General features: G+C 37.1%; 2 protein-coding genes across 2 annotated transcripts in view; one reads left to right on the top strand and one right to left on the bottom strand.

Moving 5' to 3' along the window:
- The first annotated feature begins 559 nt into the window (after window positions 1-559).
- exoc3 (exocyst complex component 3) lies at window positions 560-12687 on the top strand. Its single transcript, XM_067452739.1, has 13 exons — window positions 560-726; window positions 1470-1646; window positions 1729-1948; window positions 3189-3870; window positions 5280-5397; window positions 5775-5900; window positions 6708-6808; window positions 6908-7018; window positions 8939-9080; window positions 9174-9296; window positions 9911-10072; window positions 10582-10703; window positions 11803-12687. Exons 2-13 carry the CDS (start codon window positions 1503-1505, stop codon window positions 11996-11998), a joined length of 2247 nt encoding a protein of 748 aa, XP_067308840.1. The 5' UTR covers window positions 560-726; window positions 1470-1502; the 3' UTR covers window positions 11999-12687.
- Window positions 12688-14356: 1669 nt separating this feature from the next.
- The window catches only part of zcchc2 (zinc finger, CCHC domain containing 2), a 30806-nt gene continuing 17443 nt past the window's right edge, over window positions 14357-27719 (bottom strand). Inside the window, exons 9-14 of the mRNA XM_067452743.1 lie at window positions 25876-25960; window positions 24673-24740; window positions 24338-24429; window positions 24117-24209; window positions 21955-22995; window positions 14357-15371 (exon numbers count right to left, since the gene is read on the bottom strand). Of these exons, the coding sequence (XP_067308844.1) occupies window positions 15310-15371; window positions 21955-22995; window positions 24117-24209; window positions 24338-24429; window positions 24673-24740; window positions 25876-25960 (1441 nt within the window). The 3' untranslated portion in view covers window positions 14357-15309. The remainder of the gene's footprint in view (window positions 15372-21954; window positions 22996-24116; window positions 24210-24337; window positions 24430-24672; window positions 24741-25875; window positions 25961-27719) is intronic.

The following is a 27719-nucleotide window of genomic DNA, read 5'->3' as shown; positions in this document are numbered from 1 at the left end:
ACGAAACTTGTTTGTATATTTATGCTTCATGCAAGCAACTTTGTGTTCTGTACAGCATGTGTTGTCATATTTGATTGTTAAAAAAATTATACAATTTTATGCTGAATTAAGATGTGTGTAGATTTTGAGATGTAGATAAACATGCTTTATATCTACCCCCAGGGGAAATTCACTTTAGGCTATCTGTTATCAGACTATAAAACTATTGTTTAAACAAAGAATTGTATTGTAGTGTCTCCTCATATTCAACAATCTGTTGATCTTTTAATAGCAAATTATCTGTTTTGCAGAAACCACTGAAATATTTTTGTTTGTATTAAAAAATATTGAATCTCTGAATTTCTCTCAGATTCTATTTTGATTTTCTACAGCTCCTTAACATAAGTGTATTTATATTAAATGTAGAACTTTCATATTGTATACTTATATTGGACCTATTGAAGATTTAAAAAAAAAAAAAACACACAAAGGAAAATAATTAAATTGTCTACATCTGCTCATCATGTTGACTCTCATGTGAAATTGTTATTTGCGCAAAGCTTGCGCGCAGATGATGCTCTCGGCTCAGGCGCAGTGCGGCCGGTCATCTGACTGACGAGTGTTGGGCGGCACCAGGAAGACGCAGCTGTTATGACAGTAAATTAACAAAATAAACGTACATAAAAATAAAATATCAATGAACAGATTATAACATCTCACAGCTCGTCAAATTAACACCAAGTCCGGGTGAGTACATTCACATGACCTCGAGAATGTAATGATATATACATGAAAAGCGCAGACCTCTGGATGCTAATGTAGTTTAGCCAGGTAGCATCTGTCACTGTCGGCCTTTCTGCACAGAAATTCAGCGGGATGTAATCGATTGTTACAATAAATTAAACAGATTAAAGTTTTATATGATATTTTTCCTAAACCATAGCTATTTCGTACATAACTATCTTTTATATGTTTGTGTTAGCTTGGTTAACTTACTGCCAGCTACACACTAACGTTAAATATTAAAAGACTCACGTACACGCCATGTATACAAAGCACAATAAGTGCATTTACTCTTTACTGTTTGTCATTTTCAGTACATTTAACTTTTGCCGTTATTTCAGGGCACAAGCGTTATTATAGTTTACTAAACCGTAAAAAAAACACATTTCCGTAACTTGGAATAAAGTATGAAACACAATTTTTTTTTCCGTTTTCATTTAGTTGAACTTGATGTACTAATATTACTACAACTTTAACGTAAATCAAATTGAAGAACTAATTAAACATTAATAAAAACTATAACAGGATCGACTACTGATACTAAAAAATCCAGTAGGACTAAAATCTTTGCATTTAACCCATAACCATTTTAGTACCTTTACTGTTATTTCAATATAATACATATTTATTAATAGTATATTTAAAACGAGTTGTTTGGGTTGGGTCACTTTCAGCACTCTTAACCCTGGCTGTTTTTGTCATTTTAGTACCTTCAACCCTGTCGTTTGGGATCGGTTACTATGGATGAGACGAACAGAGAGGCTGTTGCCACGGCGGTGCAGAGGGTCGCTGGGATGCTGCAGCGCTCTGACCAGCTGGACAAAGTGGAGCAGTACAGACGGAGAGAGGCGCGGAAGAAAGCATCAGTGGAAGCAAGATTAAAGGTGATGCTATTTTCATGTAACCATCTGCTGATCTAGCAAATGATTTTACCAGTTCATTAAACCAAACCATGCTCTTTATCAGGCTGCCATCCAGTCTCAGTTGGATGGGGTACGAACAGGCCTCACGCAGCTCCATAATGCTCTGTGTGATGTGAAAGACATCCAGAACTCTCTGGCAGACGTCAGTAAAGACTGGAGGCAGAGCATCAACACCATAGAGAATCTGAAGGATGTGAAAGACGCTGTGGTTCAGCACAGTCAGCTGGCTTCAGCCGTGGAGAACCTCAAAAACATTTTCTCAGGTGAGGACTTCAGGACTGTTCAGGATCAAAATGCTAACAGTAATTGGGTTTCACTAGTTGGTTGGTCCTTTTTTCATTTATTTGGAGATTAACGGTTTTTCCCTAATTTTTAGTCATTTAGTGTATTTATTTTTTATTTACTTAAAAATAATAATATTATTCTAAGATGATGTCTGTTTTCATCTTAAGACAACACTTTAAGTTTATTTTTCTCCAACAATATTTGTATTTATTTCTACAAATTTATGTATTTATTTTTAATATTTGTTAGCTATTTTTTTTATTGCGCATTCACACGTTTTTCTGTTTTTAATATATAAATTAACGTAATTATTAAAAAAAAGGAAATATTAAAAAAATTAAACACTTGTTTTATTTTAATAAATAGCATTTAATCATTAGCTATTTATCAGGTGTTTGCGCATCTACAGGTTTATTTTTCAGTTAATTACGGATTAACAATTTTTTTTTTACGGAAAAAAATCTTTTGCCCAATTTTTTGTCATTTAGCATTTTTTTTAACTTAATAATTATGCTATTTTCTGAGATAGTGTTTTTTTCTGTAGACAACATTTTAAGTATTTTTTCCTCCAATAATATTTATTTATTTAACTTATTTTTTATATTTATTAGCTGTTGTTTGTTTGTGTATTAACATGTTATTTAAACATATATATACACACACACACACACACACACACACACACACACACACACACACACATACACAATTAATTGTATTAGCTATTTATCAGGTAATTGCACATTTACAGGTTCTTTACCCCAACAATATTTTAGTTTTATGTTTTACTACGTATGTAAAATATGTATTTATTTATTTAGTTAGTAAGTTAGTTCACTTAAAAAATATATGTTTATTAGCTATTTTGTGTTGAGTGGATTTGATGTTTTCATGTTGTTTTTCTCCCATGTTTTATTTTATTAAGTTAGTTAGTTAAATTATTACATTTTTTTACTATTTATTTAGCCATTTTCAGTCGTTTGCGTATTTATTGTATAAAAAAACACATATATTAGTGATTTATACTACTTTATTATGTATGCCTTTGTTTACTAATTAATTAAAAAAAAATGTATTAGCTGATTTTAGTTGATTGCTAATTTACATGTTATTCACTGATAATTATTTATTTGATTATTATAAATTTTTATTTTAGAATTGATACCAGACACTGCATTGGTATAACTGACACCACCCATATTTGATCTCTCTTTACAGTACCTGAGATTGTACAAGAGACCCAAAATCTGATTGAACAGGGCGAGCTGCTTCAAGCTCACCGCAAGCTAATGGACCTGGAGTGCTCCCGCGACGACCTCATGTACGAGCAGTACCGCATGGACAGCAAGAACGTCCATGACATGAACCTCATCCGTGGCTACTTCGGCCAGGTGCAGGGCCTGTCGGAGGAACTCTCCAAGCAACTCTGGATGGTCCTCCAACGCGCCATGGTCACTGTCCGCCGTGACCCCACCATGCTGGTGTCTGTGGTTCGAATCATTGAGCGTGAAGAGAAGATCGATCGCAGGATGCTGGACCGTAAGAAGCAGACTGGATTTATCCCACCTGGGAGGCCCAAATGCTGGAAAACCCGCATGAACGAAGTCCTAGAGGGCACCGTGAGCGGTCGCATTGAGAGCACGCAGTCAGAAACGCGTGAGTCTGACAAAATGTGGTTGGTGAGGTTGCTGGAGATCACTAGGAAGTACGTACTGGACGACCTGATCGTGGTGAAGAACATGATGGTACAGTGCTTCCCGCCACACTACAAGACCTTCCAGGTGTTCTTCGACCTCTATCATAAGTCGGTGTCGGCGCGGGTGCAGGAGCTTGCAGCAGAGGATCTGGAAGCCAATGAGATTGTCTCTCTTCTAACATGGGTGCTCAACACGTATAAAAGGTAAGATACAAGTGGACTGATGCTTTTTTGTTCACCCAAAAATGAAAATTCTGTCATTAATCACTCGCCCTTATTGTAAAGACTTTCGTTCGTCTTTGCAATACAAATAAAATATTTTTTATGAAATCTGAGTGATTTCTGTCCCTCCATAGACAGCCATGCCACTACTACCACTTTGACGCTTCAAAAAGTTCATAAAGAGATCATAAAACGAATCCATATGCAGTTTAGTCCACATTTTCTGAAGAGACTCAATCACTTTATATGATGAACAGATTTAATTTAGGTAAATGTCATAATTTTCCAGCAAAAATGGTTAATGAATAGCTGTGTTGTATACAGCTGTTATTGCAATTTGCAAATCATAAACCAAATTTCTTTACAATTGTCCTTGTAAAGAAAACACTCGCTTGATGGATAACTACCCTCCATCAGCATTGCATTCTTCAGTGGCAGATCCGTCTGTCAAAGCGCAGCAGTGAGCAATTAGCTCAGTATTGAGAGCAGCAGCACAGCTTTGGGTGATTCATCTGACTGATGGACTCAAAACAGACCATCGCATTGCGTGCGCTCACATGATTGGAGTCAGGAAGATTAATGCACTAAAGTGTAGTTGATCTAAACAGAGCTGGAGAGAGAGAGAGAGACAGTGGTGCTGTTCTACATGCTGAAGTACTGGTAGGATAAGTTAGGATATGAGGCATTGTATATTTGTATTTATTTGCATTCATAAGGTTTATTTTTAATTAGCTTTATTTATTTGTAAAGACAGTTTTTATTTTAATTTAGTTTGTCATTTTGTTATGGGCTTATGTAATTTATTTTATTTTTAAATATATTTTTATTTAGATTTAATTTATTTTATTTCAGTTTTGGTCATTTTAGTACTTCTACTCTATATTAGTTTAAAAATATATTATTAGCTTATTTTTCATGTATTGTTTATATTTTATTTCAACTTATTTTAATTAATAAAATCTTTTATTAACAATACTCCATATGAATCATTGTAATTTTATGCTATAAAGATCTTTCATCTTATTTCACACCAAAAAAAGGAAGAAACAAACTATATTTAAACGATGCTTATTTTAGTATTAAAATGTGCCATGATCCATACAGACATGTACAGACCAGGCCACATGTGAATCGCAGATTAATTGCAGATTAAAAGTTTACCATTTGCACGTTTTCTCTTGCCAGTATACACATTCAAGTGATTTTAAACTATTCCAGCGCAAGAAGAGGCGAAAGATAACTCAATTTGGTCCTCACACGCTGTTAAATGTGCCACAACCACACACACGCAAAGTGTGCATTTCATTGAATAGACAGTTCTCTGACATTGACAAAGAGCAGAAACGGGTGGAATTAATGTGTAATTGTACGTCTGGTTCTGTCTCTGCCAGTGTGGAGATGATGGGTCATCCTGATCTGCAGCCCGAGTGTGACGTCGAGCAGCTGGCGCCACTGTTGCCTGAAAAAGTGGTGGATGATTTGCTGGGCAAATACCTCAAGACATTTACTGTGAGTCCTTCAAGTCTGCAGCACTGGCTTAAAAATACAAATATATCAGCCTTCAGTTTTAGTGTTTAGTCTTTTGAAATATTGTCGGTTCTGGGTAGTAACTGATTTTATGTCATCTGCATTACGTAATCAGATTCCCAAAATTTTGTACTAAAGATTGTCCTATTCAAATCTTTGTGATAAACAAGTTAAAGATAAAAGTAGTCAAACGTAATCAAAAAGTAGTAATTTAATCAATTAAGTCACTAAATACAGTTTTCTTCATTCATTTGTATTCAGTAATGGACTAAAGTTTGTAAGTAATCTACCCAGCACTGAATATTGTACACGCACAAGCATTGCCAGTTCAGCAAGTCTTTGTTTTCCATTTTTCTCAGTCGAACATCACAGGCTGGCTACGCAAAGCTCTGGAAACGGATAAGAAAGACTGGCAGAAGGAGACGGAGCCTGAGGGCGACCAGAACGGCTACTACCAGACCACCTTACCTGCTATTGTCTTTCAGGTACAACAACTTCTATTTGGCCTCATGCCAAACAGGGTCTGTTTACACTTGGCATGTTTGGTTGGATTGAAACAAACCCTGGTGTGATTGCTGTCAGTGCGATTCATTTGAATAAGTGTGAACGCTGCCATCTCAACCCTCGTGCACACCAAACAAGCGGACCGAGACCGTTGACAAGATGGGTCCTGGTCTGCTTTCAAATGAACTCTGTTGTGGTTCGACTGAAATTTGAACGCAACATGGACCAAAGACATTTTTGTAAACCAACCAAAAACGAGACGTGATGTCACGAGATGCATCCATAAAAAGGACAGAGGGCTCGTGCATACCTGTTTTTTCTTGATATAGTCACAATGTTGCCCATCACAGTTTGGTACAGGCGTCAGAACTGCATATCCTCGCATCAGATCTTGGTTTGTGTGTGTGACGGGTGGATTCCTGAAGCTGTTTTGACTCCTTTACACATTTTATAAGCTCTTTACGAGTTCTCAGCGGGTCAAAATACCATCATATGTAGAGTAGCTACGCACATACAACGAGCACATTTAGCCCAGAACACAGCATTGTTTTGGATGTTCAGTAAGTTCCGTTGTGAAATACACATAATAAAAGGCAAATATCCCTATGCTTTTAGGATTAGCATTAAAATGCTAATGTGAATGCTAAGCGGACCAGACAAAACAAACCAAGCCAACTAAATTACAAGTGTGAACAATTAACGCACCCTCTCACATAGGGTTCGACATGAGATTTAATTCCTTTAATTTCACCTTCCTTTTATTCAAATGTCCCTCTTTTCATCCTCAGATGTTTGAGCAGAATCTCCAGGTGGCCGCTCAGATCAATGAGACCTTTAAAGAGCAGGTGCTGAAAGTCTGTCTGAGGCAGATGAACTCGTTCCTAGTAAGGTATTGGGATCTGAAACTGTCCAGTATTTTTGTTCCCCCCCATCCCAGATGTTAGCTCAGTAAGAGGCACACATTCACCCTTCGTACATGTGTATGCAGGTACCGAGAGGAGGCGATTGCCTATAAGGAGGAACATCTGAAAGATCGTCAGCTTCCGCAGTTCTACGTTCAGTACATGATTGCCATCATCAACAACTGTCAAACGTTCAAGTAAGTGTCTCAATCAATTATTCAGTGTTATTTTTTTAAATAACACATCACGTTATTCCATACTCTCAATGTAAGACTTAAATTCAGTTTGATCAAATTTAAGGTTAAATGTAGTATTTTAAATGGTATAACATTTTTTGTTCCACCGTTTAATTATCATTTGATCCATTATCGTGTTTTAATTTGGGGGTGTGAAGAACCGAATCAATGTGTCCTAGGGTGATTTATTAATCTTCCAAAGTTGATGATTTAATGAAATAAATGCAAGTGATGTACATTTCAATGTCAAAATGCGACACTGTTGTGTGTTCTATAGGCTCGCGGCTTTAGAGTTGTTCGCAATCGATGAATCGTGTGTATTTATGTCCAATTGTTAATGAGCTGCTGATTCTCTAATGAATTTTGTCAATGTTTATGCTATGGTGTTTATATTTTAATAGGTTTTAAGAGTACAAGGCTGCAACTATCGATCATTTTGTTAATCGATTAATCTGTCAATTAATTGGAAACAATTAACCGATTAATCAGATAAAATCTAAATATTTTATACATCATTTTTAATTAATAATTGTTAATAATTTTAATGAATTATTTTAAACCATATTATGCTACATACTGCCTACTTTAAAGCAGAACTAAAGAGACTAAAGTAAAAATGATGATAAACAACAACAAAAAAGAGCACAAAATGTTAACTTGTCTGAACATAGTAAGCTAAATATATTATACATTATGGGTTATTCCAACAATAGTGCGTTTACTGTTAGCTCTCATAAAAATGGTAACTCGTGTTAGGTGTATATATATATATATATATATATATATATATATATATATATATATATATATATATATATATATATATATAATATTTTTTTGTGTGTTCATTGCATTCTGTGCCGGTTAACAAAACAATTGTTGTCAGAATATCCAAAAGAAAAATAATCATGGGACTCTAACATTTACAGATTAAAGGGTTAGTTCACCCAAAAGTGAAAATTTTGTCATTAATTAATTTCCTTAATGTCGTTCGACACCCATAAGACCTCCGTTCATCTTCAGAACACGAATTAAGATATTAGTGTTGAAATCCGATGGCTCAGAAAGGCCTTCATTGACACCAATGTCATTTCCTCTCTCAAGACCCATAAAGGCACTAAAGACGTCGTTACAAAGCCCATCTCACTACAGTGGCTTTACAATCATTTTATGAAGCGGCAAGAATAGTTTTTGTGCGCAAAAAAACTAAATAACAACTTAAATAGTGATGGGCCGATTCATGATTCGGATCGCCAAAGTCACATGATTTCAGCAGTTTGACACGTGATCTGAATCATGAATCAATCCGCTGATTCATAACCATTCGAATCTTTGTTTTAAAATCGGCCCATCACTATATAAGTCGTTATTTATTTTTTTGCACACAAAAACTCGTTGCTTCATAAAATGATCGTAGAGCTGTGTAGTGAGATGGGCTTTGTAACGACGTCTTTAGTGCCTTTATGTATCTTGAGAGAGGAAATGACATTGGTGTCAATGAAGGCCTTTCTGAGCCATCAGATTTCAACAAAAATATCTTCATTTGTGTTCTGAAGATGAACGGAGGTCTTACGGGTGTCAAACGACATAAGGGTGAGGAAATAATTACAGTATTTTCATTTATTTTTGGGTGAACTAAACCTTCAAGCTATGTGACTGGCCAATGGTTTTCCAGCCACAGTGCGAAGACGCTTCTAATCGATAATCAGATTTGTTGTTGATTATTTTCATTATCAGTATTAAACAATTTTATCAATTAGCTGTTGCAGCCCTAAAGAACATATATTTTATCTCCCTCATCTTTGTGAATAAGCAGCAGGAAGTAGTAAAGCATAGACATACCAAATTAATGTTTTAATTAATGTCAATGTTTGTTGTCAGGGAGTCTATAAATAGCCTGAAAAGGAAGTACTCTCAGTCGACTGAAACCACTCAGAACGACGCCGCCATCGATAAGCTCCTGAATGATGTGGCCAAAGAGGGCTGCCAGTTCCTGCTAGATGAAGTCTTCCTGGATTTGGAGGTAAATGCGCTCTTGTTGTGTACGGTCAGTTGTTACGGTTTAGTGACTGGGATAAACATGCTGCATTTTGACTGTTTGTTGGTCTCTCGGCAGCATCATCTTAGTGAGCTGATGACCCGGAAGTGGCTGGCGGGCTCTCATGCTGTAGACACCATCTGTGTGACTGTGGAAGACTACTTTAATGACTTTTCCAAAATTAAGAAGCCATATAATCAGGTTTGCACACTTATCATAATATGTTTCCTATTATTGTAGATTAATTTTATTTGTCATAATGCAATTTAAAAAAAAAATAAGATTAAAGAGCTGTTCTGTACAGTTACTTATCTCTACTGTTTAAAAGCTTGAGGATTATTTTTCATGCTTTTGAAAGAAGTCTCTTATGCTCACCAAGGCTGCATTTGTTTGATCAAAAATACAGGTATATTGTGAAATATTAGGATTTACTTACTTTTTAAAAAAGTAATTTATTGCTGTGATCGAAGCTAAATTTTCAGCATCATTTCTCCAGTCTTCAGTGTCACATGATCCTTCAGAAATCTGATTTGCTGTTTAAAACAGTTTATTATTATTATAAATGTTATCAATTTTTGTGGAAACGGTGATGATGATAATCTTTTTTCAGGATTCTTTGATGAATAGGTTAATAAAACAGCATTTATTTGATTTTTTTTTTTGTAACATTATAAATGTCTTTGCTGCCACGTTCAATCAATTTAATGTATCCTTGCTAAAGTATTCATTAAAAAACTGTAACTTTTGCACAGCACGGACTGTAATGTAAATGTGTTTTTTAATGTTGTGATTTAACACGTGTGTGTGTTAAACAGCAAATGACGAGTGAGGCTCATCGGCGGGTGGTGGTGGAGTATTTGAAAGCCATCATGCAGAAGCGCATCTCCTTTAAGAATGCTGACGAGAGGAAGGAGGGAGCAGACCGGATGATGAAAGAAGCGGATCAGTTCAAATTCCTCTTCAGGAAACTTTCTGCTGTGAGTCGCACAACTACAAACACACGCGGATTCACTTCGTGGATATAGCAGAGCGTTCTAGAGACATCATTTAGTGTTGTAAAGTATTACAAAGTGTTGTATTTTTTACATCAGTCAATGGCGAGTCCGAGCATAGGCACTATAGGCAGCCACTTGCACAGACAACTTTCAGACACGACGTGCTCCTCTTTATAGCATTTAATAATGCATAAGTGCAAATCTCTCTGCTCGCACGCATATTTACTTTGAGTTGGCTTAACTGAATGGCCGCTCTTATACCGTGTTTGGCTCTGCTCGCCCTCAGATAATTTTGTGTTGCTATATTTGCTATGTACATGCAATATTTTTGTATTTAGTTCTACAATATTATTATATTATCAATGTAGCTGGTGTAAAGTCTGATTTAGCCTAGGGCACCAAATGAGCCAGGACTGCTACTGTCACAGGAACATGTACCGTCATCAGAAACTCTGAAGAGCTTGTTTTGAAGAGTATTTGTGTCTGCTCAGGGAGAGGGGTCAGACCGGCTGTGTGATTCCATCAGTGCCATCGCGGAGGTCTTCAAACTGACCGATCCTGCGCTGCTCTACCTGGAGGTGTCCACCCTGGTCTCCAAATATCCTGACATAAGGTCAAGACTTCATTACATAAAAATTCAAGAAAAAAAAAAATATTATCTGTACTTGTACAGATGACATGTTTTGTGAGATTCACATAAACTCTGATTAAAATCTTGTGCTGGTCATATTTCACCCCAAAATTACTAGAATTGTTTTTTGTAATAATTTATTTTATTTGTACTTTTTAAAATTACACTAGCCTTTTTTGACTATTATCTATCAATATCAATTATCAAAATTACTATTTATTACGTATTGTAAAATAAATATCATTCACACCACATTATAGTAATAACCATAATAACAGCTCTGGAAAAAATTAAGAAACCACTTAACATTGAAAAATGTGTGATTAACTGGATCCAAAATAAGACATAATAGATGTACTGTGTATTATTACTATGTATATATAATTACACACATGCATCTATACAAGAAAAAAATGTATGCGTTTATGTATGTGTGTGTGTATATATATATATATATATATATATATATATATATATATATATATATATATAATACACACACAAACACATATACATGGAAATATTTCTTAAATGCATACATGGGTACTTATATACATAGTAATAATTCACAGTACTTCTATTATGTAAACACAAACTTATTTTGGATCTGGTTAATCAATTTGACAGCCATAATTTAATGTGTGCTGTCAAATTTTGTTTTATATATTACAAAAATGAGTGACATTTATCTGTATTGTAAGTAGTTTATACATGATGGTGGTACTATTTGTTGTACTGCCTTTATATACTAATTTAATATTTAAAAAAATACATTACTGTATTAGAGTAATAAACGTAAAAATAATAAACATTAATAAAAAATTCAGACACATCGCAGTAATTAGTAATTGGAGAGAAAATGTCATTTGAAAATGTACAAAAATTATTATGCCCATTTTCTTTAAGCAAAATATATTTTTGTGGTGGAATGTCTTTGTGAAGTTCAGCTGTCATGGTATCATGTGAAGAGCTCAACTCCTTTCTCTTTTACCTAACTCTATCTATCATTAGTGATTTGAACTGAGCGTTACATTTAAACAGTCTTCAACTCAACCACCTTTCTCTCTCCTTCTTTCATTAGAGAGGAACACATTGTGGCCCTGTTAGCTGTCCGTGGTGATGCCAGTCGAGAAATGAGACAGATGATCATTGAGACTCTGAACCAGAACAAACCATCCTCTTCCTCTGTATCTCAGCCCATCTTCAGAGACATAACCGTGCCATCCATCACCATGACTGCCATGACCTCTATGACCGTACCTAAACTGCTTAAATAATCTGACCTATGACCCCCGGAGCCTTTACTAAGACACTAACAGGCCACAGAATCACTACGAGACTCCCTTTATGCACTTTGGAAATACATTCACAGCAACGTCAGCGGATGATGTTGAGCGTTTGAAAGGCAGCAGCTCATGTGGAGGTTGTTGTTTACACAGACGCCTTTGATTTATGATGACTTGATGTACAGAAACATGTCCAGGATTCCAGATCTGTAATGAACCACTGAATTCATCACATTGGTTTTCATTTCAATAAAATCTGGGTTAACAGTAAGTGATCCACACAGAATGATGTATGATGTAGGATTAAACTACAGGTCATCTCTGTTTATACACACACACACATGCCCTGGATCTGCCGGCTTACGAGGTACAAGCTGCTTGCGTGACTATTCAAATTTGTAATCATCCCTCTCTTGTTGTTGGCTGGGCTTATGCACGTATAGGATGGGGGAGGAGCTCTGAGCGTTCCTATGGGTGAGAGAGAGGAGACGTACACGTGAGCGGCTGACCGAAGGATGACGTGATTATTGAAATCTTCGTTTAATTGATAGTTTTGATTACAGGCAAAACTGCCAAAACTGGGTTTAAATGACTGTGTTCAGATTTAAATATTAGCATACTGCTTCCGATTTTATTTTAAGGAATGAATGTCACATTATGCAATAAACCGTTCAAACAGCCACTGCTGTGAAGTATGTTTAATTCAGGCAGTGGTGTTCAGATAGTTTATTTTTTAATCGGCAAGACTTTAAAATATGGTCTGATTTGTAAACATTAGATCATGCATTACAAACAAGGCCTTACAATGAATTAACAGTATTTTAATAGCATGTATTAACCTTTTTTTAATGTTAGTTTAAGGTGCACTGTGTAAATTTTAGCGGCATCTAAAGATGTCGCCGTCTGAGACAACAGAGAATAGCTAGTTCTCTGTAGAGCAGTTTGTCCGTTTAGGGCTACCGTAGAATCATGATGGCGCAAAATGGTGGCTTCACTGTAAGGCGACCCGCTGTGTATTTAGATGGAAAGGGCTCATTCTAAAGTCATTAAAATATAACTGCTCATTATGTAAGGTCATTATACACCACTGAAAACATAGTTATGCATATTAGATTGCATTTCTGACAATCGATCCTCATAAATATTACTCACTGCACCTTTAATGGTCACATGACATGCAGGTAAACAAATAAAATATTTTTTTTGTTAGAGTTTTAATTTGACATTTTTATTATTTAATTATCAGCTTTTTATTAAAATGTGCAACTCCTTCACGAACCCCAGGCTGGGAAAACCTGATATAATCCTCTCGTCTCCTCGGGTCATTTTGACCCGAAACTCATTTTCAAAAATGTTACTTGTTCATCAGAATGGTCCAAAACCTTAGCACTTTTGTTGCACTGAACTTGGAATACACCTTTTTTTTTGTTACTAGATTCAAGGAGTTTATGATTAGTTATTTAAAAGGTTATTTTTTTAATTTGCATTAAATTAATATATATATATAATAAGCTTTCTAGACCAAAGAAAAGTAATTAGTGTTGATAAAGAATTGATTTTCTTTCTCTGTGTATGTTTATATCAATATGGTATAAGATTATCCCTTTCAAATCAATTTGAGCGTTAGATCAAAAGTAATCTAAAAGTAGTCAGATTACATGATTTTTTGTTGTTGTTATAATTACACATTTTAGGTCATTTAATTTGGACTCAAATTTAAATTGATCCACCCTACCAGTTGGCTTTTCAACATGATGCATCACTTGACAAGATTTCAAATCAAAAGCAACACCACAAAATGGCTTTTTTAAATATTTATTGCTAATATTTCTTGACATAAATGATCAATTTGCCCAAAAAAATGCAAATGTGATCAGATTAATTTGACCTCTCAGTACAGATTAATCAACATTTACATATGAAATACAGTAAACGTAAACTCAGAGGCTGATATCAAACCTCGTCCATACAGTACAGCTTCATAAATCTATAAAAAGTGTAACGAATACAGTCGACATGGTTTGAGCCTCGAGTAGTTAACTCCCTTTCGAAGTCTATTTACAAATTAGTAACAATTTACCAAACCAAAGGAAAGCACATTTAAAAACCTGCAACACACTTCTGTGGAAAGCAACTCGTCTACTCCACCACGTGTAACTTACTATAAATGTGCTAAAAACTCCTGGCCTTGAGCCCTTCATCAAAATCTCATGAAAATATCAAAATAAAATTATTTCACGTATTTTCTCAATACAAACATGCCAAATCTCCTCATATATTATATATATATATATATATATATATTATATATATATATATATATATATATATATATATATAAAGTTAGGGATGCTTTGGCAAAACTGCAATATGATTTCAGAAATACATTTAAATATGTATTTTAAACACAAAGAATTAAGACTTGAAATTATTTAATCACATTTCCAGCTGCTTCCATGGCTATAGGCACAATGTTCGCCTTCTTGTTCTTTGATAATTTGCAGAAAAATTATTTTCAACACATAAGCAAGGTATTATGGATGCTCAAAGCTGTCCTACATTAACAAGAACTTCTCTTTCTTGCTTAGAGAGTAACTTGCGTTTCCTCTAACAGTGCTTAGGATGAACGTGTGTGAAGGGTTTTGTCTGACTCCAAACTCTTAAAGCACAGAGTAACTGTGGCGTCCTCTAGTGGTCAGAGCGTGTAAATGAGAGGCAGTTCTGCAGATCTGGCTATTTCAGTGCATTTCAAACACCTGACTCACATTTTTCGGAGAATATAAGTTGTAGTGCATCGCTTTCAGAAGGAGGACAGGGCAAACCAGCAGCGTATAAAGTCATAAGAGCATTATTATAAGCCCTCAAAAACTTCTCTGCTATCAATAACAAAACAAGAACATCCAAAAAATATTCGTATACAGTATTTTTTCTTGTCGTTTTCTCTCGTAGCACGTATAAAAGCCTATAAAGATTCACCCGTGTCAGAAAAAAAAACATTGGACTACAGGACTCTCTCATCATCATCGCCAGTACGCTGCTAATGAGAAACTCGGCTTGTATAAAATCCTTCTGACAACAAAACTATTCTGAACCTAAAACAAAAATCCATCCTATTTAACTATACCATTAAGATAATTTAATTTCTAAGAGAACCTAAGCTTAGCATCTTGTCTTGCCATCAGCATAGTTTGCATTGGCTTTTTTTTTTAAGCAAACCAAGGATGGTTATACAAACAGAAAAATCTCTATCTAATGGCTCTCTGGAATCGCTGGCTGGCAGGGCTTTGGTCCCCTGCTTTCTGTCAATCGGTTTTGTCAAGTGCTTCTGAGGAGTTTGGGGCAACGTACTTCAGCCGGAAACCACCTGAAACATACAGAAATGTGTCAGTGTGAGCGCTAAAAGCAGCAGCCAGAGAGCTATATAAGAATAAGGCTGGAAACAATGAGCCAAGACTGTAACCATGTCTTGACCATTGGCGGGGTCTTTTTAATTGAAAGAAATCAAATCATTATAGGATTAAAAGTGATTTAAATGGAATAAAGAAGAAATAAGAATTTTAAAATAAGTTATAGGTCTAAGTATAGCCTATATAGTTGCGAAGTAATCCATTTAAACTAGAAAATATATATATATATTTTTTTTTAAAAAGGTTTCTTGTCTTGTTACATTCATTTATAAATAATTGAAATTATTACATGCTTTTAGTTCAAAATAGCAAAATGACAAGTTTGCATCACTGTATGTTAGTTACATCGTAAAACATGAGATTTTCATCTATTTCTATGCATCCCTTCACTGTAAAAACTAAAAGAATGGCGTTTGCAATCACACTCCTCTTCATTGAACATTAAGCCCCACGTTCTTTGATCTGATTGGTCATTTTGACACTGATGACGGGTGCTAACCCCAGGGCTTTATAATCCCGGGTAAAAGTGACACAAATTACCCAGGATTAAAAGCAGTGTTTAGAGCGAGGACAACCTGGGGTTAAGCTCAGTGTGTGAAAAATCCTATTTTTTGTCATCACTGCCTCTATTGTCTATTACCGCAACTTTATTAGGTGCGCCTTGCTAATACCAGGTTGGACCACATCTTCAGTTCAGAACTGCCTTCAATTATTCGTGGCAGAGATTCAACGAGGCACTGGAAACATTCCTCAGAGATTTTGGTCCATATTGACATGATTTGTCGTTAGGGATTCCATGATGTGAATCTCCCTTTCCAGCACATCTCAAAGCTGCTCTACTGGACTGAGATCTGATGACTGTGCTTCGAGTATAGTGAACTCATCGTCATGTTCAAGAAACCAGTTTGAGATGATTTGAGCTTTGTGACATGTCACCCTGCTGGAAGTAGCCATCAGAAGATGAGTACAGTGTGGTCATAAAGGGATGCACATGGTCAGCAACAATGCTCAGGTAGTCTGTGGCGTTTAAACGATGCTCAATTGGTACTAAGGAGCCCAAAGTGTGCCAAAAAAAACATCCCCCACACCATTACACCACCACCAGCAGCCTGAACTGTTGTTTACACTTAATTCTGTACATTACATTACATTACATTACACCATCTGAATGTAGCAAAAGAAATCAACACTCAATCAACTATTGTCCAATTTTGGTGAGCCCGTGTGAATTGTAGCCTCAGTTTGCTGTTCTTAGCTGACAGGAGAGGCATTGGTGTGTCGTCTTCTGCGGTAGCTCATCTGTTTTAAGGTTTGATGTGTTGTGTTCAGAGAAGCTCTTCTGCTGACCTCTGGTGTAACAAGTGGTTATTTGAGTTCCTGTTGCCTTTCTATCAGCTCTAATTAGTCGAGCCAGTCTCCTCTGACATCAACAACGCATTTTCACCCACAAAACTGCCACTCATTGGATATGTTCTCTTTTAGGACCATTCTCTGTAAACCCTAGATATGGTTGTTTGAAAATCCCGGTAGATCAGTCGTTATTGAAATACTCCAACCAGCCTATCTGGCACCAACAACAAACATGCGTTCAAAGTCACTTAAAATCACTTTTCATCCCCATGCTGATGCTCAGTTTGAACTTCCGCAGATCATCTGGACCATGTCTACATGCCTCTGTGTGTGCGCGTGTGCATATACAGTGGGTACGGAAAGTATTCAGACCCCCTTCAATTTTTCACTTTGTAATATTGCAGACATTTGCTAAAATAATTTAAATTCATATTTTTTCTCATTCATGTAAACACAGCACCCCATATTGACAGAAAAACAATTGTTGAGATTTTTGCAGATTTATTAAAAAAAGAAAAACTGAAATATCACATGGTATTCACACCTAAATCTTTTTGGGAAAGATTCAACAAGTTTTTCACACCTGGATTTGGGGATCCACTGCCATTCCTCCTTACAGATCCTCTCCAGTTCTGTCAGGTTGGATGGTAAACGTTGGTGGACAGCCATTTTCAGGTCTCTCCAGAGATGCTCCATTGGATTTAAGTCAGGGCTCTGGCTGGGCCATTCGTTATTGTAGCTCTGTGCTTAGAGTCATTGTCTTGTTGGAAGGTGAACCTTCGGCCCAGTCTGAGGTCTTGAGCACTCATATCCCTGTACTTGGCCGAATTCATCTTTTCCCTTGATTGCAACCGTCCTGTCCCTGCAGCTGAAAAACACCCCCACAGCATGATGCTGCCACCACAATGCTTCACTGTTGCGGCTGTATTGGACAAGTGATGAGCAGTGCCTGGTTCTCCACACATACCGCTTAGAATTAAAGCCAAAAAGTTTTATCTTGGTCTCATCAGACCAGAGAATTTTATTTCTCACCATCCTGGAGTCCTTCAGGTGTTTTTAACAAACTCCATGCAGGCTTTCATGTGTCTTGCACTGAGGAGAGACTTCTGTCGGGCCACTCTGCCATAAAGCCCCGACTGGTGGAGGGCTGCAGTGATGGTTGACTTTCTACAACTTTCTCCCATCTCCCGACTGCATCTCTGGAGCTCAGCCACAGTGATATTCAGGTTCTTCTTTACCTCTCTCACCAAGGCTCTTCTCCCCCGATAGCTCAGTTTGCCTGGACAGCCAGCTCTAGAAAGGGTTCTGGTCATCCCAAACGTCTTCCATTTAAGGTTTATGGAGGCCACTGTGCTCTTAGAAACCTTAAGCGGAGCAGAAATTTTTTTGTAACCTTGGCCAGATCTGTGCCTTGCCACAATTCTGTCTCTGAGCTCTTCAGGCAGTTCCTTTGACCTCATGATTCTCATTTGCTCTGACATGCACTATAAGGTCTTATACAGACAGACAGGTGTGTGGCTTTCCTAATCAAGTCCAATCAGTATAATCAAACACAGCTGGACTCAAATTAAGGTTTAGAACCATCTCACAGATGATCAGAAGAAATGGACAGCACCTGAGTTAAATATATGAATCACAGCAGAGGGTCTGAATACTTAGGACCATGTGATATTTCAGTTTCTGTTTTAATAAATCTGTCAAAAATGTCAACAATTCTGTGTATTTCTGTCAATATGGGGTGCTGTGTGTACATTAATGCTATTTTTTTTTAACTTAAATGATTTTAACAAATGGCTGCAATAAAAGTGAAAAATTTAAGGTGGTCTGAATACTTTACGTACCCACTATATACACACAAAAGTCTTACGCAACAACTAGATTTGCTGTTTTAGCTTCATTTTAATGACCATCCATATTTATTTTTCAGTGTCTTTATTAAAGTTACAAACAGAAAATACAGGAAATATGTTCACAATTTAAAAGAAAAATAGCTTCAGATAAAAGTCAGTATTTAGTGTGACCTCCTCCTATGGCATGAGGCACATCTTGAACTCTTTTGGGGAGACTCAAGTTTTCTGAAGTAAACGCCTGGTTTTATTCAAGACTTTTTTCAGCACTTTCCAGAGTTCTTCTTTAGATGTAGTCTGTCTTTTATTTCTTCCTTTGTCCAGGCGATCCCATACTTCTATAATATCCAGGTCTGGACTCTGTGGTGGCCAGTTAGTGACTGTCAGCTGTTTCTCTCTCCAAAGGATTTCACTGCATTAGCAGTGCACTTGGGATCATTATCATGCTGAAAAAAAGACCATTCCCAATCAGGAGCTTCCCAGAAGGAATGGCATGGTGAAATAAAACCTGTCTGTACTTTTCAGTATTCATCATCCCATCAATTTGGACAATTTCACCAACACCACTGGCAGAAATGCAGACCCAAACTGGGACAGACCCTTCAGCAAGTTTCACTGAGGGCCACAAGCACTTTCTTCCATCACTCTCCAACTCTTCTCATTTATTGCTGACATTTGGTATGTAGGTTACCATAGGTTAATATCTTAAACTTCTCACAATGTTCCCCTTTTTTCACAATGTTCACCCAAGAAAAGTTATTTCTTGGCTGCTACCCTTCCACAAAGACCTTTCCTTATCAAGCTTCTTACGACTGTAGAAGGGTCAATTTGGCATTCAGATGAAGCAGCCAAATGCTGAGCTAGGGTCATTGAAGGACTTCTGCTCTCTGAGAAACTTCTCATCCGATTTTGAGTTTCACCGAAATTTGGCCTTCCAGTCCTTTTTTGGCTCTCCTGATTCTTCAAAATTCTTTATAACAGCTTGAATAACACATCTTTGTTTCCCGATTTCCCTTTGAGAGTGGCCTTGCTGTTGCAAAATTATAATTATGTCTGTCAAATTCTGATGTTTGGCATTTTGAATGGAATGATGTGATGGAAATGTGTCTTTATTAACAAGCTTACAATGAATTACACTCCACACAACATGTGTGTGATACTCAAGCATGTCTTGCACCAACCTGGTGTAATAGACCTTTTCCACAGCAATAATTTTGACATGAAACAGGACAAATATAGGTGATATCAATGTCATTAATTAGGGTTCCATTCCATTTTGGTCAATGCCCATTTAAGACAAGTTATTTCACTTGGCGTCCATCTTTGAAAGGAAACGGAGCATCTAACGGCAGCTGCAGTGACGGGATTACCTATCGGCCATTGGCTCTTACTTAGAAGGCGGGACTTATTCCACCTTATTTCATTGCGCGTTGCACTTTCTTCCATTCATAGTGGTACAAGTGCACCGATTTTCTATATATAAAGTCTTTGATTTAGGTTGAAAATCTTAACCTTTAAGATTTTCAACCTAAGAATCTTTCGATTGATTCTAGGAGAGCCAGGATCATGCTTTTGCTCTAGTGTAAGAGGAGGTCACACTAAATACTTGACACTTCAGCCTTTTCCATTTAGATTTTCGCTTTCAACAATTATGATGAGATAGAGTTAAAACAATTATTGTGCCGCTGGGGTGCACGTTCCCTCCTCCCTAAGCCAAACGTAACATCCAAATAAGCTGAATAAGAGACCGCTGTAAAATGCAGTCTACTGAACTTGCTAAACGGCGGGATGTGATGTTGATATGAAAGTGTTAAGTGAAAAGCACATTAGGCCATGAATGAGACAACAGACGTGTTTACATCACATATTTCACTTAAATCATTCAATGTTCCTCATCTTGCGTTCTGAGCCGAAAAAATAATAATATTCTGTCTTGTATTTATATACAAAAAGAGAAACCGGCCTTTCTTTTTTTGCGAACTTTGAAAATATCTGCTTGCTGTTTGGATGGAAACCCTGCTACTGTTCCGAGGGCAGATTTCTGTGTAAGCGCTCCGAGACGGAGTGGAACATGCATAAGTAAAGTATACTGTGGACCTAAGTGGTCAAATAGCCAACACACAAAAATATCAAAATTATGTTTGGGTAAGTATCCTCAAACACAGTCGGTTATGTCTTAAAGGGTTACTTCAGTGATTTAGCATTACGCTTTGTATTTAAACTGGGTCATTAATGTAGTAGAAATGTGAAATTATTTTTGATTTTGGTGCCTTCTAGACTGAGAAAAGACAGAATATGTATTTTTGTCTCAAGTGGATGAAAGACAACAACTCCCAGAATGCACTGGCTTTTTTTTATGCATTTGGCAGATGCTTTTATCCAAAGCGAATTACATTGCATTCAAGGTACACATTTTTACATTATTGTCAGTTCTTGCTTTCCCTGGGAATCGAACCCATGACCTTGGCGTTGCTAGCGCCACGCTCTACTGGTTGAACTACAGGAAAGGCTTCACAGACCAACGAGGCCACTCTAAAGGACCACTGCTACTGGATTACTGGATCAATTACCCACCACATTCATTTTTAAAAAATCAGTTCAGTTAGAGAACAGAAGCACCATCATTCGAATATACCCCTCCTTGGGGACAAATAAAGTTGTATCAGTAAAAACCCGGGAGTATCAATTCAACAAAGACATATGCTAAATATGACGTAACCCTTTAAGGGACCGTTAACTGTTGTTACTGCTTACACATTACTGCTTCAGTCTGTCATTAATGTTAATTATCAAACAAAAAATATAATTTTTAATATATAATTTTAATATAATTTTAAATTTTACTATTATAATTATATAATAGTTATAATTTTGATTATGATTTTTGCCATAATAGAGCAGCCCTACTTTAGCCTATATATGCTGTTTTTAAAAAAAAATACTGCATACACAGTTCCTGTATTTTCTGGTTGTATTCTAATAAAAAGACTAAGAATTCATTATATATGGTCATTAATTATATTTGGTCATTCAGTACAGCACTGAATATATATATATATATATATATATATATATATATATATATATATATATATTCAGTGCTGTACTGAATGACCATATATAATTAATTAATTAAATATATATATATAAAATTTGTCTTATTTCTAAGTATTAACTAAATTACTAAGAAAATTGGTTCATTATTCAAAATACCCAAGCAGATAATGGGGATGATATGCAAACATTTCAAATTTGGATGTGCAAGAAAAAAAGAAAAAGAAAAAAAAGATCTTTTACATCTGTGTTTGCATTCTCGTGTAGAGCGTTACTGCCATCATCGTACCTGTCAGCCCGGCGTCGATGGACGGTTGCTTGCAGTCTTGAGCGTAATGTCCACTCATGCCGCAGTTATAGCAGGACACGTTGTTAGACTTCTTCATGTTGGTTCCACCAGACATCAGGCCGACCGTTGGAAAGACAGGTGGGTAAAAGTGACGGAAGGGGGACATCTGAGGCAGGCTGTAGCCCGCCTGCGAAGCCAGCATGTGTTCCGAGTGAGTGCGCAGGAACGGCGTGGGAGGACCACTGTGGGGATAGAAGGACAGATGCGTCCCATTATTTTGATGACCCTGGGCAGGGAAACTGCTGCATAGAGACGGAGGGAGGTGGAAGAAGCGAGGCAGAGGCCCAAACATCTGATGAGCAGGTTGGGGCGGCAGGAAGTAGCTGGGTGTCTGGTGGGTGCCGTTGCCCCCACAGGTGCCACGGCAGCCGCAGCTGTTGCAGCCCCCCTGCTGCTGCATCCCGCAGGCCTGTGGGGTAACTGGCAGGCTGGAGCTGTTGATGTAGGACAAGGAATCGCTCGGAGCGGTGCTGTGTGTGACCGCGGGGGCTGGCAGGGGCCCCGGCCCCGGGGTGTGTGTGGGTACACTTGTGGGGCAAGGTCCCGGTACTTGGTTATTGGAGAGAGGGCAGGAACTGGAGCTGAAAGAGGCGCTGGCAGTAATGGAGGCCTTGGCGTTTGTTTTGACGGGATTGTTGGCGGGCTGTAGAGAACACTGACCGGCCGACAGGACAGTGAACGCCCCCAGCGGCGGCTGCTGCTGTGGTTGAGCGTTGGCCGATGATGTTCCCGGGTCTTGGGCCAGCGGGATGGTGATTGTTATCTTACCCTGCCCAGTGTCCCTCTGGGAGTTGTTGTACTGGAGGGGGTAGGGGAGGCACGCCGTCAGCGCCAACTCCACCACTGAAGGCGGCTGCTGAACATTCTGGGGCTCAGCAACTAATGGATTCACCATAGCAACCGCTTTCCCGCCAACGCCTTTGGTGTGGTGAGTCTTTTCAGCTGGCTCCTGGGCCGAGTTATCCGACTGACTCTCTGTATCTGAATAGACACATCAATTGAAAACGACAACCATTTAATAAAGGTAGCAAACTACTGAATATTACAATATTATTTAATTATTACATAAAAAAAATACTTTTTAGAGGATGTGACTAAAGTAAAGCAGACCTTAAAATCACTAAAATTAAAATTAAATCAAAAGCACAGACTAAATGTTAACTGGTTAGGGGAACACCCATCTACTCATTCTGAGCTTAGCAATTTTATATTAGCCTACATTTGATTAACCCATTACAATAGTCACGTTATGGTTACAAACACATTTAATGTCCAACAAATATTTTGGCAAAATGTACATTTTAGTCTAATTTAATTATCGCCCTCCTATTCTACTGCGCTCCTTCTGTTCGGGGCACATGTTCACTGAAATCTGTGATGTTTAGTTTGCATAAGGCTCGTCCACTCCTGACAGCAAAATAGAAATATTTGCATGACTTTAACATTTACAGATGGAGAATATACCTGTGAAATACAAGTTACGCAGTGAGAAAACCACCACATCTCAAATGCATTTATCAGCAAGTGTCTGTCAGAGCATCGGACGGGGCAAGTTGATAACTATATCTTTTTAACACTGTTTTAACACTCAAACACTGTGTCCTCCTCTAAATTTAAGATGCATTTGTAATCTCAAACAACTGTGTATATTGCCTCATCTTATATCGTTTATAAAGATAAATTGAATCAGTTTATTGTAATAACTCGACACACCGCTCAGCCCTAGCATGAAGAGGAGTAGATTACAGATTTTTTGGATGAACTTCCTCTTTAAAAATACATTCTGAACAAAATATTCTGCATTTCTCCCTTTCTCTAGCTTGCTTCCCAATCTAGTTGTATAGTTGGCATTGTATAATATGATGAATATTGTTGGCTCTTTGACAAATAGTTTTTTCAATAAAAGTATCTGCTGAATGCACAAATGAAATGTGACAGCTGATAGCCTAGTGGGCAGCGCTCTGACATCTGAATTTGCGGCTTAAGGTCCTTTTCTGATCCCGTTCCCCTCTCTCAACCCTGTGCTTTCCTGTCTGTTCTGTACACTGTCCTCTCCAATAAGGGCATAAAAAGGCAAAAAATATAACTTATATGTAACAAACCTTGGTCATCCAGGCTCTTCTGGTGAACAGGGCTAGACGGCACTGAGTTTGAGCTCTCTGATGATGTGTCCCCATAGCGGTCCCTCCCTGTGTCTAGAAACCAAAGGGCAGGAGAGAGAAGGGTTGTAGGTCATTAGTACAAGGCAGTAGTACACAAATGCATGCTGTATTTAGAGATGCACAGATATTGATAATTATTGTTTTGTCATTTTTCTAACCACCTTTGCAAGCTGTCTGGTTGATCATCAGTGTTGCAGAAGTTTTCTGGATCCCATTAGTACTCTTGACACCAGCGACTCGCCGGCTTCTGTCCCTGAAAACAAGAAAACGGTAGTACAGCAACCATGACCATAAGCAGTCGTGCTGCATCAGTGAGCACACAAAGAAACGCTCCTAAAGGTTTTTTTTGTTTTGTTTTTGGAGTACATCATTTTGTTTAAAAATGTCTCTGTTCAGACACAAAAACCAGGTCAACATTACAATCAGCACCCGTATCGAAAGAAATTCAACAGTAGAGTGTGTGTGTGTGTGTGTGTGTGTGTGTGTGTTTGTGTACCTTTTTCCAGCTGGTCTTCCTTTATTCTTCTGTCCAGCTGTGAAGATTCTTCTGTCACTGGTGCAGCTCTGCCGGGAGACAGAACAAGAGTGTGTGAGCATAACATACTTATAAAAAACTGCATTACCTCAGATTGTTGCAATGACCAACTGTGCATGTACCTTTATTTGTTTATTGTTTTAAATAGTATGCAAAATGGTGAAGTAGCAATCTTCATTGTCATTGGGGGGGGGGGGGGGGGGAGGGGGGAGAGAGATAAAAGAATTGCTAATTTTCTGTTGAAAACCATGAACATGGCACAAAATAAAAACATCCAGGTTTGTTCTGCTTATTTATAGGGATGTACAATTTGGCAAAAATATATATATATTTTTTATTATATATCAATAGGCTATAAAATTAAGAATAATAATAATTATTATCATTTCTTTATTCTCACCAATTAAAAAAAGTGCTACAAACAAAATAAGAAATGTCGTACAAAATAAAATCAAGCATTAAAAAAAAAAACTTTCCATTACAACAATAAAATTACAATATAATTAATTTTCTTCATTTTTAAACATAAAAACAATTTTATGTCAAAAATGCTACATGATTTGGGGAGAAAATAAAGAATGATTTTTCTGTTGAAATAATAAATATAAAATAAATAATTTAAAAAAAGAAAAAAGAAAAACAAGGTTTGCTGTGCTTGTTTGTAGAGGGGTACAATTTGGCTAAAGATTGTGATTATATACCAGTATGGCTATAAAATAATATTCTATATCATTATTACTAAATAAACTAAATGAACATTATTATCACTAAAAACAAAAATATAACTGGTAATAAGTCACTGTAAAATAAAAATAACCTCAACAAATTATATTTTTCATTATAACAATATAAATCTTATAATACTTTTCAAACACTATCAACCTTTTTTATTTTTGACTTTTTGTGCAGCAATAGATTAAAAACATATTTTAAATCCAATTTTGTGAAAAAAACTATTTTGACAGCCCAACTACAAACTACACAATATTTGAAATATTGTCTGGGGAATTATGTCCGGTTCATTGCTAACTTATGGAAATGGAATTGTAGAATACAGTACTTCATTATAGACATAATGCACACAGTATACACACTGCAGAAGCACTATCAGTAGTACGCCATTCCAAGAATACTAAAGAGAAAGAAACAATTCCACGTCCTCACCTGGTCCGATTCAGTTTCTTTCTTCCAAACCCTCTCTCCATTCTGCTCACAGTTTCCTCTCCTCTGGCATTCAGAGCGCTGATGACTACAGGGAGAGGTAGACGGATTATGTGGCGAGAGAAGGCCATGAACATGGGCTGCATCTGAGATCGCATACTCTCAAGTAGGTATTTCTTTTGAATAAGTAATTACTTCGCGACCACTAAAAAAAGTATGATCTATATAGGATGAATGCGTGTAGTATGAGCGGAATCTGGACGGACTACATTCACCATGTTGTCATTATCACGTGACCTACCAGCATCAGTTGTGTCCCTTCATCCTCTCCCATGGCCTCATGAGATAAAGTGTCCATAATATACAGAATTCAGAATCTCGCTGGGAGCAGAAGGTCATCTGGGTACTTTTATGAGTACTGTGAATTCGGACATAGAGTCCTACTTTTGTCACATACTGTTTATCGCCTACTATAGTTGGGAAGTATGTGATTTCGGATGCATCCATAGTTTATTCTAAAATCAGGTCTGTCCTGTAAGGATCAGTAATCACATACGGTAACCCCTGAAGTACATGGACACGTAATAGACATTTAATAAATGAATGTCATTGAATTAGATAAGATATCAAACATTTCAGACATTTTAAAGAAATATTGCACAAGCACACTTCAGAAGCAAAACATTTCACAAAAAATAAGCATATGCGACTAAATCTTCACAAATCTTCAGAGCGCGAGAGAGAGAGAGAGAGAGAGAGAGAGCAAGACTTACATACCCCACAGAATCGATGATACGTCAACGATATACTTTGTTATTCTGACAGTAAATTACAACAGAGTTCATTTGGAATTATTCAACTTTTAAGATCAAGCAGGATAAAAGTCTATTTTTCCGGGAGTTGGCGGAGCTAATGTGCAAACAGCAATCTCATTGGCTGACACTCATCCATTACCTTCACTGTTTTGATTTCAGCAAATCAGTTCGAGCGAGCGCTGACAACGTGATTAATATTCATAAACCCAGCAGCTCAATACTTAGTGCGTTATATATTGTAATTAATAGAATAATTAGTACTATCTTTTAATACTAAAATTTGCTATTATTTTTATTATTTTACAGAAACTCAGAATTACCAACAATATCTTAAAGGCCCATTGAAATCAAAATTAAAGTTTTTTAGCTTTTAGTATGACAATGTCAGCCTTAAAGTTATGAATAAGCTGGTGTGTTCCAAAAACAATGACAAAATTCACATTTAGGAGATTTAAGCATTCAAAATGTAGTCTCTCACTTCCGTTAAAACGAATGACAGATTTTGATGACGTCATCGCAGACTTCTCCTTCTCATCAAATCTTCTGTTCAATCAAATGCCCTCTAGAATCTGAAGCCCCGCCCCCTACACTGCTGAAGTTGCGGCTGAAATCGGTCAGTTGTTCACACATTTACTAATTTCTACATGTTGAACAACCCATAGCACACTATATATGCGATAGGAAACGATTCAGTGTAAATATGCTTTCAGTTGAGGTGAATGAAGTTTCACGTTAGTTTCACGCACCGCACACACAGAGCCGTTGATTAGAGACACGAGAGCGCAGCGCGGATCATGTGCGCGAATCGGCGCAGACAACAAACATAACGGACCCATTTGAATTCTGCACAGAATGCTGTATTTCAAAGCGATATGGAGATTATGATGATAAACGGTTAGAGGAAACCTTTTTTGAAACAGCCAATAAGCTGCTAACAGCTAGAGCCGTTTCAGGGGAAATCGCGTCAACACACTGAATAATGCGACTTCAGTGTCACATTCAGTGGGCGTTTAAGCACCACCACCAGTCCTA

The sequence above is a fragment of the Pseudorasbora parva genome, chromosome 9 (assembly GCF_024679245.1).
Source record: "Pseudorasbora parva isolate DD20220531a chromosome 9, ASM2467924v1, whole genome shotgun sequence".
Lineage (NCBI taxonomy): Eukaryota > Metazoa > Chordata > Actinopteri > Cypriniformes > Gobionidae > Pseudorasbora > Pseudorasbora parva.
This window is presented reverse-complemented; position numbering and strand designations above follow the sequence as displayed.

What these genes read in the sequence shown, in the direction of transcription:
- exoc3 (XM_067452739.1), top strand. Translation starts at nt 1,503, where the DNA reads ATGGATGAGACGAACAGAGAGGCTGTTGCCACGGCGGTGCAGAGGGTC. An exon ending in TACCTGCTATTGTCTTTCAG is followed by an intron (nt 5,901 to 6,707) that starts GTACAACAACTT and finishes TTTCATCCTCAG; the next exon opens with ATGTTTGAGCAGAATCTCCA. An exon ending in TCTTCAGGAAACTTTCTGCT is followed by an intron (nt 10,073 to 10,581) that starts GTGAGTCGCACA and finishes GTGTCTGCTCAG; the next exon opens with GGAGAGGGGTCAGACCGGCT.